Source organism: Solanum stenotomum, chromosome 1 (assembly GCF_019186545.1).
Source record: "Solanum stenotomum isolate F172 chromosome 1, ASM1918654v1, whole genome shotgun sequence".
In the NCBI taxonomy this organism is placed as follows: Eukaryota; Viridiplantae; Streptophyta; class Magnoliopsida; order Solanales; family Solanaceae; genus Solanum; species Solanum stenotomum.
The window spans coordinates 51787930-51803527 of NC_064282.1; the positions used below are offsets into that span (position 1 = coordinate 51787930).

At 33.6% G+C, this 15598-nt stretch overlaps 1 protein-coding gene across 1 annotated transcript; it reads right to left on the minus strand.

Annotated features, from left to right (window-relative positions):
* Positions 1-13219: 13219 nt before the first annotated feature.
* LOC125854253 (agamous-like MADS-box protein AGL61) lies at positions 13220-13753 on the minus strand. The gene has a single exon (XM_049533750.1). The coding sequence runs from the start codon at positions 13751-13753 to the stop codon at positions 13220-13222; it is 534 nt and encodes a 177-aa protein (XP_049389707.1).
* Between the last annotated feature and the right edge of the window lie 1845 nt (positions 13754-15598).

Sequence of the window (15598 nt, forward strand, 5' to 3'; positions counted from 1 at the left end):
TTCCAAGAAATCTTTGTAGTTGAGTCTTATTAGTAATTATATCAGGGAATTTTGAAGAAAATTCAATACTTCTATTAATAGGACTAATATTACCTCTTTCAATATTATGACTAAGAAATCTGACATTTGTTTTAAACAAAGCCATTTTAGGTTGTGATAAAACCAAACCATTTTGTATAATAATTTTTTTGAATAATTCAAGGTGTTTAAAATGAGTTTCCACATTTTTTGAAAATACTAGAATATCATCTATATAAACAATTATAAAATTACTATAAGGCATGAATATATCATTCATGATCTTCTGAAATTCAGAAGGGGCATTTTTTAAACCAAAAGGCATAACATTCCATTCAAATTGTCCCATTGGCACATTAAAGGCTGTCGTGAACCTATCTGATTCATCTATTTGAATCTGCCAATAACCGGATTTTAAATCAAATTTAGAGAATATAATAGCATCATAAACTCTATCTAATAAATCCTTCTTATTAGGAATGGGATACCTGATCCATCTTAATGCTTTATTAAGAGGTTTATAATTGATTACCAGGCGAGGTCTCCTGATTCTTGTTCAGCATGTTTATTAACATAGAATGCCATACAAGACCAAGGTGACTTGGATTGTCTTATAAGACCTTTCTGAAGTAGTGAACTGATTTCTTTTTTGCATAACTCTAAGTATTCAGAGTTCATCTGGCAAGGCCTAGCCTTGGTTGGAATATTATTCTTATCGAAGTCATCCTCATAAGAAAGACTAACTACATGCTTTTTCATGTTCCAAAAAGCATTAGGGTGATCTCCACAAATATCTATAGAAAATTGGTTAGATAAAATAACAATCTTTTCCTGTAATTTAGGGTTTAGTAAAATATGATCAACTTCTATACAATTGATCTCTTGTTTTATAAAACTAACTTGCTTATTTTTTGAAACTAAAAGTTTTGCAGTTAAATCATTTATCATTCTAGTAAATGGCTTGGTTACAAACTCTAGTATAAAAGGTTTGTTATTCCAAATTCCAATAATTTTATTATTATCCCAATGGGTTAGAGGAAAAATATCATTTATGAAAGGTACTCCCAAAATAATTTGGTTGGTGATATTTTTTACTAAAACAAAGCTTTGGGGAACATAACTTTTCCCTTTACAGATAAAAGCTTTTGGTAATTTAAATTCAATATTCATTTTTCTCCCATTAGCAGAGCAAAGACTATGAGTTGTTTCATGAAAATATCTTGAAGGTATAAGACCTTCTTGAATACAATTTAAATCAGCTGCACTATCAATAAGCGCAATAAATTCTTTTTTATAATTATAATCTCTTAAAAGAGTGATTTTAGTATAAAACTTTTGGGAAGTAAAAGCTTTAAGACTTTATATAAAATCTGTTTTATCATTTTTCAAATAAAGGTTTTTTATAAAATCAAGACTATTGTTTTCTCCTTCTAGAGAAGAAGATGATTCAGAAGCATTATCCAAGTCTTGGAGTGTCTGAATCACATCCAGTCTAACCTCTATAACTACATTCTTTTCTTTAAGATGAATAATGTCTTCTTTGAGATTACTAATCTCTTCTTTTAGATCACTGATCGTGGTAGGAGAACTTATCATTTTTCTCCTTTCTAATAAGAAATTTTTAACCTCTGCCATAGTATATGAACCTTCTTTGGTTGGAATTTCCTTAGGAATATGATCTTTTTCAGAAATATGTTCCTTTTCTTTCGAATCACTGATCTTATCAATGATTTGAGCTCTAATTTCAGGATCCTTGATATTTTGTAAGAGCTCTATTATTTTGTCATTATCAATGACATTGAGACTCATTTCTTTAAATTGATCATAGATCTTATAAAGATCGTCTTCCTCATTATCATCCTTTTCACATGTCATTCCTTGTTGGCCTGGTGAGCATTCATCTTCAGAAGTTAAATAGTCTTCTTGTTGAAGAGCTTTAAGATCTTCTCTTGTTGATGATTCTTCATTACTACTATATTTTGTTCCTGAGTCAGAATTTAGCATCATCTTATAAAAAGAGTCCTTAAGATTATCTTCTATGTTAAGGTTTTTTAATTTTTTTCCTTTACTCTACAATCTTTGGCATAATGGCCATATCTTCCACATTTGTGGCAAGTATCCGATTTATTAAAATTATGTCGATACTTTTTCTTTCTCTTAGAAGAGTCTCCTTTACCTTCTTCAGCCCTTCTGAGCTTCTTTTCGATTCTCTTCTTCTTCCATTTTTCATAATCTTTTTTTGAAGATTTCTTCTTTTTATGAAGAGAATCATTGCCTTTTGTCTTTTGTTTAGGAATATCAAATGCGAATTGTTCGCAGAATTCTCCTAATTGGTTCCTTTCATTTAAGTGATGTCGCTTAATTTGTTGATTTAACTTGATTTCATTACATAAGGATAAACCTTCTTGTAGACAAGCACTTATAAGTTTTCCATAAGTATAATCATCATAATTAATGCTATGATTGTCTCCTCTGATAGCCTTCATGACTCTTTTAGCAAATAAGGTCGGTAATCCATCTATAAATTTGGATTTCCAATAAGTGCTATTACACTCTGGTAATTCCATCACTCTACAAAGGAAAACATCCTTATAGTACCTGAATGATGTAAGAGTTTTACATCTCAAGTTTTGGAGAAGAGTTCTAATGGTCTCACTATTATCTGACCATCTTCCCGAGAAATGTTCAATAATATTCAAAACCAGTGTATAAACTGCATTTTGAGTAACTTGTTCCCCTTCTTGTTTTACTGCCATAAGAACCCTATCTCTTTGTTCTTGGTTGAGATAATTATCCCACCAACCTTTCAATTGGCCAGTAAAACCTGTTGTTATCATATCAGCAATAGTCTTATCACTATTTTTATTGGTTTTACAGATAGTACTCTACATCAACATCCTGTGAACAGTTGTATAAATCTGTCTATCTATATAACCATATATGTTTCATTCATAGATTTCTTTTCCATTATAACTATTAGTTATAATATGTTCATGTTCTTCAAGTAGAACATCTTGTGGAGTAGGTCTGGGATAATAGAACATCCTTTGGACCGGTTTTCTAACATATTTTTCTGATATCTTATTAAGACTATCATAAAATTCTTTTTTATTGCTAGGTTCTCCTTCATCAAAGTTGTCAGCATTTAAAGGCAGAACTCCACTGCCTTTAAAAAAAATTTCTAAGAAACGTTCAAGATCTGAATAATCTTTAATCTTGAAATCTTCAATCTCAGGTGGTGGCTGTCAGCCTGCTCTTAGCTGCTAGAAGCTTCTCCTGAATGAATTTTACTTTCTCTAACGATTCCCTCAAACGATCGGTACCCCAAGGTCTCACCTTAAATGCATCAAACCAACCTATGAGAAACCTACATCTCCTCCCATACAATGCCTCAAATGGGGCCATATCATTACTCGAATGATGACTATTGTGTATGTAAACTCAACTAACAGCAAAACTATTCCCAATAACCACCAAAGTTAATTGTACACACATCCGCAACATGTTCTCAAGGACCTTGACACAACCATTAGGTGGAATATTTTCTCACATAACCATGATAAAGTCGTGAATCAATAGTGAACTTGAAACAATCACCACACACTCATAATGCACAAACCATCATAGTTCTTATCAATATTTCATTCTAACAACATAAATTTTTCACGAACTTAAGTTATAAAAGCTTGATCTTTAGACATCACGTTCTCATCAAGGGAGAATCAAACTTATCTAACCCAAAAGAAGGAAATGATCAAGTAACCACCCATAGGGCATATACCCAAGAAGACAGAACCTCTAACAACACAGTCGAAATGCTAGATTAGTCATTGTGATTGTAGATAACTTAAGAACAGTAGAACTAGACCAATGGTCCTTGCATTCAACCACACATAATCGAAACATCAACTCGACAACTAAATGTGAATTAAGACAAATAATAAACTGTAAATACCTATGGTAAGTCTTCCAAAAATTCTCATAAGCAAGGTGGTACATGTAGAACAAATTGAATAATTTAACAGCTCCAAGACAACACCAAATATGTCATCTAAGACAACCAAGTCGGCCCAAAAATCCTACTAAACCAAGAGGACATCGCATGATCAGCACACTTGATCCACCACTAGGGATCCACAACAAAGTGAAAACACGTGTACATAACTAGTTAATCATACTCCAAATCATGCATGGAACCAAGGTTTAATAACACTTAATGCTTCCTCTAAAGAGCTCATATCAAATATTTTCATTCAGTTGGCTCCACATACACCTCACACCATTCCACTAAAGCCCACACTCTCAATATAAACAACCATCATAACCACTCCGACCATTTACCTTACTCTAAACCAACACTTTTAAGTGAAACCCTCCTTATGTCCTTTAAAAGTAAAAAGTAACAACTTTATGAAAAAACCCATGCATAAGTCCTTCCAAATTAATGCTCAATATCAAATTCAATCGATCATTTCTTATCTTAAAAATTCATACCTTAGACAAAATATACCACTACGAATGTATACTTACTACGAAAATTTTGAATTGTAAATTCAATTGTGCAACCTAATCCCTTTATCTATCAACATTAGCTCATACTTTGAAGATTTTTATGAATTCATTTATCTTAGCTTATCATTGATCACCTCTCCATCGATCTTACCATATCCTTCACTAAAAATCCAACCGTACTCATTACCAAACTCAAAATGACAAAAATAACTTCTCATCACACTCGAGCTGGACGTTTGTACACTTCTTTGTCAAGTCTTATCCACTAGTTTTTAACCACTCAAATTAACATGTGACACTATTACAATAACCAGAGTAAAACGGATGAAATCGTATGTTCCTGAACCCAATTCTCAACCCCTCAAAGAAATACCTCTTTAGCCCTTACAATCAGAGAAAAATATTCTTGCTCTCACCTCTTTCCGAAGGCTACACTACATCCCACTAATTTTTATTTTATTTTTCATTATGACTCTTTGAATTCTATTTTAGCGGTGTCCCAACATCTCCTAAAACTTTTCATACAACCACATAACTCACCAAATAGTAGAAAATCACAATCTTAGAAACTCAGAATCATTTTTACCTTACAAAATTCGTTTAACGAACAATATTTATTCTATAGTGTCATCTCAAACACAATCCATCACTAACTCTTATTACCATCATGCTCAGTAAGCCATTGTCATCACAACATAGTCAAACTTTTCATCGACATGAGACTTCAAACTCAGTTATATCAATCAAATTCAAAGGACTAACCCAATTTTATACATGTTTTCTTACTAAAATCTTCAATTGCCTTCACCCAAGTATACTCACTGAACTTTCCTTACCCATAATCTTGTCATTCCGATATCAATCCACTCCTTTGGAGTTTAAGATAAAACCACGAGTCCTCCTTTAGAATCCTCAAGATACACTTCACAAACTAAATGCGTTAATACCAAACCAAAGATCCACCACTAAAAAGTTCTTAAAAATAAAGCTTAACCCAAGCGTCCGGAGTAACAAATTAGTTGGTTTCTCAAATATGAATGCAACACCGAATCTCATTATCTTAACATGTCATATAACTGACAACTCCTTAAGTAGTTAGTATTCACACTTGGCAATTGATGTATTCGTTTCCACATAACACTAGTATCACACCATGAAAGTTCGTTATATCCATCACTAGAACACATCATACCTATCGAGAAGATCGTACACCAATAGCTAACACATTTCAATCCATTGAATAGATCCAAAACATTACAAATTCATTCTTACATCAGGTCGATAAAAAATGTAGCACACATCATAACTTTAATCAAGTAAGCATCAATATTATTGTAGTAGACGTATCATGACCCTTTTTGACATACACTCAATTTATGAAATCGTAATACAGATTCTATCATCAATTGCCTCAACAAAATTTCATCATTTGCTTAGCAACCCATATATGTTATGACAACTTCACTAATTGTATTATCCAAAGTAATGGCGTTCATTATCTAGTCGTCCCTTACAAAACTTCTTGAATGTTGTCACCTTGGCAAAGTCATCTGGCTTCACCCTATCTACCTCATCATAAAAGTAACCACTTCCTAAAAAGAGTTTGCCAAATCAACCACCTATAAAGTTGAAATATGCAAATTAACCCCAATCCCTTCACAAATAGACGAATTCACTTTGTCAGACTGAAGCAAAATTGAGTACCATATCTTGATAAAGCACGAAATTTGGCCTCATGAGAAAGAACATACATCTTCTCTTAATCTATATTCAGGAACTCATATCTCCCTATATTCCTCAAAGTTCGACGTTTATACTTCTCTATTAAGAAGCTAGAAAATGTTACCCAAGTCATAAGTAGTGTCTTTACTGGTCGACTCTCAACATGATACCGCCACCATATTTTGGCGTCTCCCCAATACTAGTATGTCACAACTCAACAACAAACCTCGCCACAATACTCATCTTATGAAGCAGCTCATGACAATCAACAAGGTCATCATAAACAGCTTCATATTCAATAACCATGAAGAATGGGGGTTTCAACTTTAAGAACTTAATAAAAAGAAAGTGTTGGTCACTAGTCATTACATGTCCACAATGAATCGGGAAAACATGTCTATTTTCAAGGGCGCATCCTCTCTAGCTAGCATTGGTGTTTCCACTTCTGTTGTTCTTGTTTGGATTATATGCAACATAGAGCGGATATGGTCACATACCAATTTGTATCACATAGATACCAATTGGATTCAAGTAATAGCATAAAAGAAAGAAAGAATGAAGTTTTCCTAAAGTCTAATAGCCTCTCAAAGAAAAGTAAAGGCGTCCACATACCGTTCCGCAAGACTCTACTAGACTTGTCCTTGTGTAATGAGATCAATGAACCTAAAGCTCTTATACCAAGTTTGTCACAACCCAAAACGAGTCATGAGTGGCACCCACACTTAACCTCTTATGTTGGCGAACCAATGAATTCAACCCCAACTTATATTTATCATTCAACTTACGAAATGATAACCATAATGCGGAAGCTTAAATCTTATTAGTCTAAGAAACACAAATCCATTAAAGTCTACTATATGTCATTCCCAAAACCTTAAAGTCATCACATCAAGGACATCTAATCTTCAAATACTAAGTCTAAGAGTATTAAAGACACCAAAATAAATGAAAAAAATAGTTTATGTCCGATAACTAAGGATATCATGCCATGACCAAGAGAATCCAACACAAACTTGAATGAATAACTCACCCTGGAACCTGATATGTTGGAGACTGGCTAGAGATGAGGGCGAGTTGAAGTCTTTGGTACACTCGTTGCACTCCACGAAAGAAAAACAAAAGTATGTCTCAGTACAAGGCAACATGTACCGAGTAGATATCATCGTGCGACTCAAAATAGTAACTAATATGCATAAGCTAATAGTATAAAATCAACTATAGCACTTAGCAGGTGATAAGAAACAAACAACATGAACAAGTGACAACGGAAACAAGTACGTAATCAATCACAATATCAAGCACACACACGCCACACCACACTCGTTTGGGAAATGGGTTCTTTGAGATTGAGTACATTCAATTAAGGGAAAAAAGATGGATTTACCCCCGAACTTTAATAAATGGTACATATATGCCCTCCGTTATACTTTGCGTCCACATAAGTCCTTGCCGTCCAATTATAGGTACACATATACCCCTCTTACTAACGAACCCCTAATTTCTTACACGTGTCTTAAACCTATTGAACTACCCGTTTGACCCCTTTTTTTTAACCCATAATCCAACTATCCGCCCCATAACCCAATTTCCTCTAAAAGGAATCCTAATTATAACACCCAAATCTAAAGGTCCCGTTTCTCACAACCTAGCCTAGTTCTTTCGTCGATTTCAGTTTGTTGGTCGATTCCACCTTGTCTTCGTTGAATCTATCGTGTGTTGGTCATAATTTCGTAGTCAATTTTTCATCTATCTGTCGTCTCCCTCAAATCAGACCTATTAGTTTAATTTTCTTCTCTTTTTAGCTAATTAAGTAAAATAGCATCTTGGATCCCTCATTTCCAAAGTTAACCATTTTGTCCACTTGAATAAATTCAAAATAATACAACAATAACTTCACTAGCAGACCCAAAATCTCAATTCAAGCCAGAAAAAAAACTAGAAGAGAACTCTTTGAGTGTTTGGAAGTAGAGAAGGCAAATGGCTTGACATCGACTTCAACATCCTCATCATCAGATAACTCTTTGAAGTCCTGAAAATCTGCCTCAAAGTCATCAACAACTTCAGATCGCAAATGCTTAGAGTGATAATTGTTGGGATTTTTTTGCTTCTTACTGAGATCGAAACGACCCCATAGCAACTCGGCTGTGAGCCGGCGAGAAGTCCGGCTAGGGTCTATGTAATCGGAGATTATAGAACCACCACACATGATTTATGTATGGGTTTCTCTCACCACAAGAAAAACAAAATGAGGTTTTCTTTGGTTTTGACGGAAAATGTACAATTGTAAGCTATTTGGCTGCGTTTCCAAAAGATGCCAACTCTGTTTTATAAAGGGCCGAAAACGTTGCGGTGAGCGGGCACTTGTTTTTACGTTGATGCCGTAGATTTGGGTGTTTTAATTAGGATTCCTTTTAGAGGAAATTGGGTGGGTATTGGGTTATGGGGCGGATAGTTGGGTTATGGGTTAAAAAAAAGGTCAAACGGGTAGTTCAATAGGATTAAGACACGTGTAAAAAATTAGGGATCCGTTAGTGAGAGGGGTATATGTGTACCTATAATTGGACGGCAGGGACTTATGTGAACGCAAAGTAAAACGGAGGGCATATACGTACCATTTATTAAAGTTCGGGGGTAAATTCATCCTTTTTCCCTTCAATTAATTCAATTTGTTTTCCACTTTAATGTTATTGTGTCAGAACGTGACACCCGATCCAATAATACCGTGTTGGAATGTGACACCCTCATCCAATAATACCGTGTTGGAACGTGACACCCTCATCCAATAATACCGTGTCAGAACGTGACAATCCAATCCAATAATATCGTGTCGAAACGTGACACCTGATCCAATAATATCGTTAATTTATCATTTATTACCAACACTTTTCACTGCTTTAACAATATTTCATCAAGCCTTCTTTATTCAAGGCATCATTTCAATAGAGAAGGTTGAATATTATAAATTTCACGGTCTCAGAATTTCAGACAAATCACAAACCACACAAACACACAATCAAGTACACAGAGAACTTCACAATATCACTCAATTCATATTAATCACTATTGAAAGTATCTATCAAATAGAATAAACAATAACCTACCTCGACCAAAGAACCTAAGTCAAGCAAGCTACTTCTCCAACACTTTTCCTTTCCTCAATGCCTCCAAATGTTTCCAATCTATCAGGTATATATGCATAATTTGTAAGTTAACGAGTCTATTGACATCATATTACTCTATGTCTAGCCTAGACCCAAAAACTCACCTAATTTATAATCAATTTCCTAAAGTTCAAACCCAAGGGTAAGTCTTAATTCCTCCAATTAGCACAACTTAAATAGTAATCTATAATATAGCACACCTTATATTTAATTACTTATGTCAATATATCAAACCTTGATTTATTATATCATAAAAAATTATAATATTAAAAATTAGGCCACTGGTTACGAAACCAGTGGCAGGCTAGCAACATCATGAACACAATTTAATTTTCACATATGAATCAAATTGATTAATAATTGCAAACAAAACTCTAGTTGCTGGTCATTAATGACTGTCTCAACTTTCCAATCACCATTCACCTTTGAATTCTTCAACCAATCAGTAGCTTCCTAACACTAACTCTACTCAATCATATATAACAATTAAAAATTACCCCAACAACCAATTTTGTTCTTTCCTTTTCACCAAACGATTCAACATTAATAATAAAAATAATAATAATAACAACTGCATAATCTATCCATGTCTACAATACAAAGAATTAGATATGGTTACATGACGTAGTTGGAATGGTTGTCGCCGAAGTCCTCTTCGAGAGGATACTGATTTTCTTTTAAATATAATAATTAGCACAATTAATTATAAACCACTAGATAATTAAATAACTCCTAAATGTTAATAATTTCTTTGTACACATGGGACATGTGGTAAGAGAAATACTAAATTATGGACTTAGCCCATTAACCACCAACCAATAAGAATTAATCATTTAAGAGATATCCACTAACTAAATAATCGTAGTCAAATAACTCGTTCAAAATTACCATTTAAATTTATGGGAAGAGTCGAAAATGTTCTAATACTCAAAACGACCTAATGGGTCGTTACAGTTCTTCAATGCACCAGTACATAGAAATAAAAAAGGAATAGGTAATTGTAAGCTCTAAATGTAAAATTCATCATTTTGCTGGTATATAAAATATCTATGACAACATTAAAAAATTAAATCATGATGAAATGTATATGATTAGAAATAACTCTTAGCTTAGATAGAAAATGTTATTGCAATGAGACTATACTGAACCAAATTGTCAACAATCACATATCCTTTATCAGTTTATGATTATGACCCGATCTAGTCGTTATGACTCATGAGTAGGCCAATAATTAAATAATTTAGGCCAGAAAACTTTTAGGATAGTAATTTAATTGTTTTTATTAGGCCAGCCTCAAACGTAATTTGTATTAGGTGAGGTCTAGGACCATCTGAGAATGGGTAAGGTGTAATGTTGAGTCTTGGTTAATATATTCCTATAGTCAAGGCATTAACGAGTCCATAGAATCTTACAAAATCGAATTCGGGTAACTAGAACTTCTGAAATTGATCTTGGCATGGAAATGATATGTCGGGATGTCAAGGAAATGGGTTGACTTGTGAAAAAGTGACCTTTCTCGGAATTCTAAATTTTAACCTCTCCCACTATAGGGGGAGGCACCCCGCTATAGCGACGTGCAAACTACTATATCGAGGTAAGTTTTGCTATAGTGGGTTGCGCCCGCTATAGAAAGGCGAAACAAGATTTTATGTAAAAGCAGCCCCAAAATCCCTATTTTCTGTACTTTTATTCTTGGAGTTGGGAGGTGTAACTTTGGGCAGTTTGCACTTTCTTTTCCACGTAATTCATCGACAAAGGTAAGATTCTGACTCCTTATCCTTGTGGATTGATTCTTAAGCCTTAGAATCTAGGTTATTTCCATAAGGGAGAAGTTTTTACATGATTCCATAATGGAAAAAGCCCTAATTTAAGGAAGATGATCTTATTTTGGCTGAGGGATAGAATTTGTTGATAATCTGGTATTTAATAAGCCATTAGTGATTGATTGTTGCTTGTATTATTTGTTTTAGACAAAGAACAAGCCAAGACACTTCAAAGGGGGAAAACTCTGATTCTTTAGAGTTTTCTAGAGAGTTGATACGGGGTAGGTGATGGTTTTATTTTTTCGTTTTATGTATGTATGCATGTCTATTACTTTGTAGTATCATTGATGCAATGCGTGGAAGAAAATACATAAGGAGGCATATAAAATGACATTATATTGATAATCTCATGAGATGGACTTGTTATTGTGACTTGTGGTTTTAAAATGGTATCGTTCATTGTGCTTGTATTTGTGTATGATTGGTTGGTTGCTCAGGTACCACGCTGGTACACTAACTATGGATATCTCAGGTACCACGTTGGTACACTAAGTATGGATGGCTTATGTACCACGCTGGTACAATAACAATTTGGATTTTGGTCCCATGACCAAGTATGTGTTTATGGTTTCATGAGAGTACCTGGTATTTGCATTTAGAAAATTCTATATCTTTCTTCCTTCACGCAATAACTTGATTCTAATTATTATCTGGCAATTCAAATTGGCATCTAACTCTTCCACTTTTCTATCCACTGATGGTTTACATTCGATTTAATGGCACAAGGATAGAAGCTCCAGTGGCAGAGCAAAGAACTGAGCCTGTAGTGAGAGGACATGATAGAGGTAGAGGAAGAGGTACGGGTAGGGGTAGGGGCAGGAGCAAAGGACATGCAACATCCGCAAAAGGAGGAGCTTAGGCTGAGAATGTAGTATCAGTACTGACCGCATACTTTTTTTCTATATTATTTGATAATATAGGTTCGTACATTCAACATTCAGGTTGTAGGTACATGCTCGGTAGAACTTTTGGTGAGTCATCATCATTCGACAACGACCTCTATCTTCATTTCAATATTACATTTTCAGTTTTTAGACAATTATAGTTAGCTAGGGGCTTGTCCTAGAAACTTAATTTAGTAGAGGTTAATAAATAGTCAATTTAGCTTTGGCTTATATTTATTCAGATTCTTGTCTAGTTGAAGGTGTGTGATCTTTAAAAGACTAATTCAGTTTAGCATCAACATTCATTTATTTTCAGTTGTTACTATTGTGTTTCTTAGTGTCATGCCAAACCATGGTTTAGGTTGGGGTCACTTGTGGCTCTAAGTACCGAGTTACGGCTAAGGGTTAGTCTTAGGTCGGAATACTAATTTATTAAAATAGTTTATCTGAAATTTAAGCCTGAAAAAAAGTGGAATCTAGAAAAGTATTCTCTAAGGCTGATGTAATTGTTTTGGGTGTATTACATACCTGTATTGGGTGCTTATGTTCTCCAGAATTTTTAAAAGCATAAGATACTCTAGTTTGTTACATACTTGTATCGAGTTGAAAATTCAAGCACAATCCTTTTGGAATATCGAATATACTAATAAAGACAATAAATATTAGATAACCTCATATTATAGAGATTCAGAATCTCACAGAGTTAATGTTGATGTAAACTGTAAATGCACTAAACTTGACAAACATGGAAATATAAAATAATATCAACGAGTGTACGGGAGTTTTCTTTGATCCATCACTTTTACACTGTTTACTACTTTAATAAAATATTTCAATTGATTTATCATTCTAGACAACACAAAACATCATTAAAGACTAAAGATAAAACTAACGAAAATATTTGACTTAATAACATAAGAACTCCATACATTTTATTTTGTGGCCTAAAACCTCATATAAATAGATATTTGAAGGCTAAAAACAAGTGACTTAATATTAAAGACAATCATATTAGCATACTCGATCACTGATAATGACTTCTACAAGTATAGCTCTAGCATCAAGAACTTCAATTAACAACTCCATGAGAATTATGAGTTCAAGAACTCTCATCTTCTTCTGGCTCAGGGACAACATTTAAATCAAACTTAAAATGCTCACCCAAAATAGCATTTTTTGTTTCATTTAAAATTTTCTTTACCCGCAACAACATTGCCACCCTCTGCTCCTCCATGTGTTTATCTGGAGGTATTTCTGAGCCAGGGTGTGTAATCTTATACATTAATATTCGTTTTCTTTCTTTCTCGTTAAGAATTTTGAATTCTTTGCGAAGATCTTCAAGTTCCTCAAATCCAATTGGTTTGCCCTGAGCATGATCATGTTGGCGATCCTCTAGTTTCCCTTTTAAAAACTTATCAATTATATCTTCAATACTTGTGGAACCACAAGAAAGAGGTTTTCCACCAGGTGAAAAAAGCATAATGCCAACTTCATCTCCACTCCGATTTGCAAGCTTTTCTGCATCTTGGAACAAGGTTTTTTTCCTTTTGGAAAAGCTTATAGCGCGTGCTCTCTCTGACTCAATTAAGTTCAATTCAATCTTTTGCTTACCTTTCTTGATCTCATTTTCCATTGCAGAAGAAAATAAGATGTTTTTATTGAATAATGTTGAGCAATTCTGAGAGGAACAATTGTATAATTTATAGTAGGTGTGTGAGTGCATTTTTCACGAGTATTGTAACATTTATTTAATGTTTTCATACCACAAGTCTCATTGTTGTCACATGTATTATCAAATTTTTATATTATGACTATATTTCACGTGTATTGTCACGTTTAGTTGTTGTTTTGTATTATATGAATCCATTACGTGATTATCATGGTTTCTAACAAATGTTTTCTTCTTATTTTTTCAGGTGCAATTGTTAAGTAATAATGTTGAATTGAATATAAAGAAAAATAAAAAATTCTTTGTTATTTTTATTTAATATTTTCATTTTACGGGTCTATTTTGTCACATGTATTTTTATATTTGTTTGTGTTTTTCATATTTTTAGTTTATTTTTCAAGTGTTTTCATATAATGTCATCTATTACGTGATTACCATGATTCCTAATGGACGTTGCCTACTTATTTTTTCTATTACAATGTAATAATGTTGAATTGAATCTTAAGATAAATGAAAAATAACAATGATTTAATTTATTTACATGTATAATGTTCATTCGGCATGGGAGTGTTGAATCAGTGATAAAGTTTTCTATGTGACCTATAGGTCACCGATTCGGGCCTTCAAAGCAGACGCTAATACATATATTATGATAGGTTTCTTACCCTTCCACCCCTTGATATATATGTACGTGTATATATATATATATATATATATATATATATATATTGAACACTGTCCATTTTTTATTATTCTCAAAGGATAAGATTAATCTCTTTACCAAACATATGCGGATCCAATCACGATCTTATATATAAGAAGAACAAAAGATCTTTCTTGATTAATCCCTTTGCCCCTTATTCTTCAAGAATAAGGAGGATCCTTTTCAAGTTTGAATTTGTTCATTTGGAATCTGGGTCCTTCTACTTCATATTTATTTAATATGAATATTTTCCTTCTCTTTTTTTTTTTATATCATTCCTTAAGTCCTATAGGTTTGATCCTGTAGAATTTGACCCATTTTCTCATTGAAGGAAAGGTACTAAATAAATCAGATTGATAAAAGTACCACGTGAAATCTTCGGTTTTTCCCCTTCCTCGATCCCTATCCCAAAGGTACAGTGTTTGAATCAATAGAGAACCTTTTCTTCTGTATGAATCGATATTATTCCATTCCAAATCCTTCCCGNATAAATCAGATTGATAAAAGTACCACGTGAAATCGTCGGTTTTTCCCCTTCCTCGATCCCTATCCCATAGGTACAGTGTTTGAATCAATAGAGAACCTTTTCTTCTGTATGAATCGATATTATTCCATTCCAAATCCTTCCCGGTACCTCCCAAGGAAAATCTCTAATTTGGATCCCAAATTGACGGGTTAGTGTGAGCTTATCCATGCGGTTATGCACTCTTTGAATATATATATAAATGCACGTACAACGAGGCGTTGGATGATGATCCTGGTTACCTGTGTCTGCATCATAACAACGATGCAGGCCAAATGGCATCAGTACATTGAATGTATGAGTATGCGAGGGGAAAACTAAACATAACATAAGCTTGAAAGGAATTTGAAGGAAACACTTACCTTGGATTTACTCAACTCATGAATAAACTTAACTCAATATAAGCAACAAAACACATGCAATATATAGAAAGCTTTTACAACATTAGAAAGCAACTTAGTTCGTTAAAAAAATGCAATAACAAACTCAACTGTACTCATATAATAAAGTAATATAATTTTTGTGGGAGTTTCTCTAACCGACAACCACCATTATGAGCCTAAGTGGTGATACAACGTCTTAC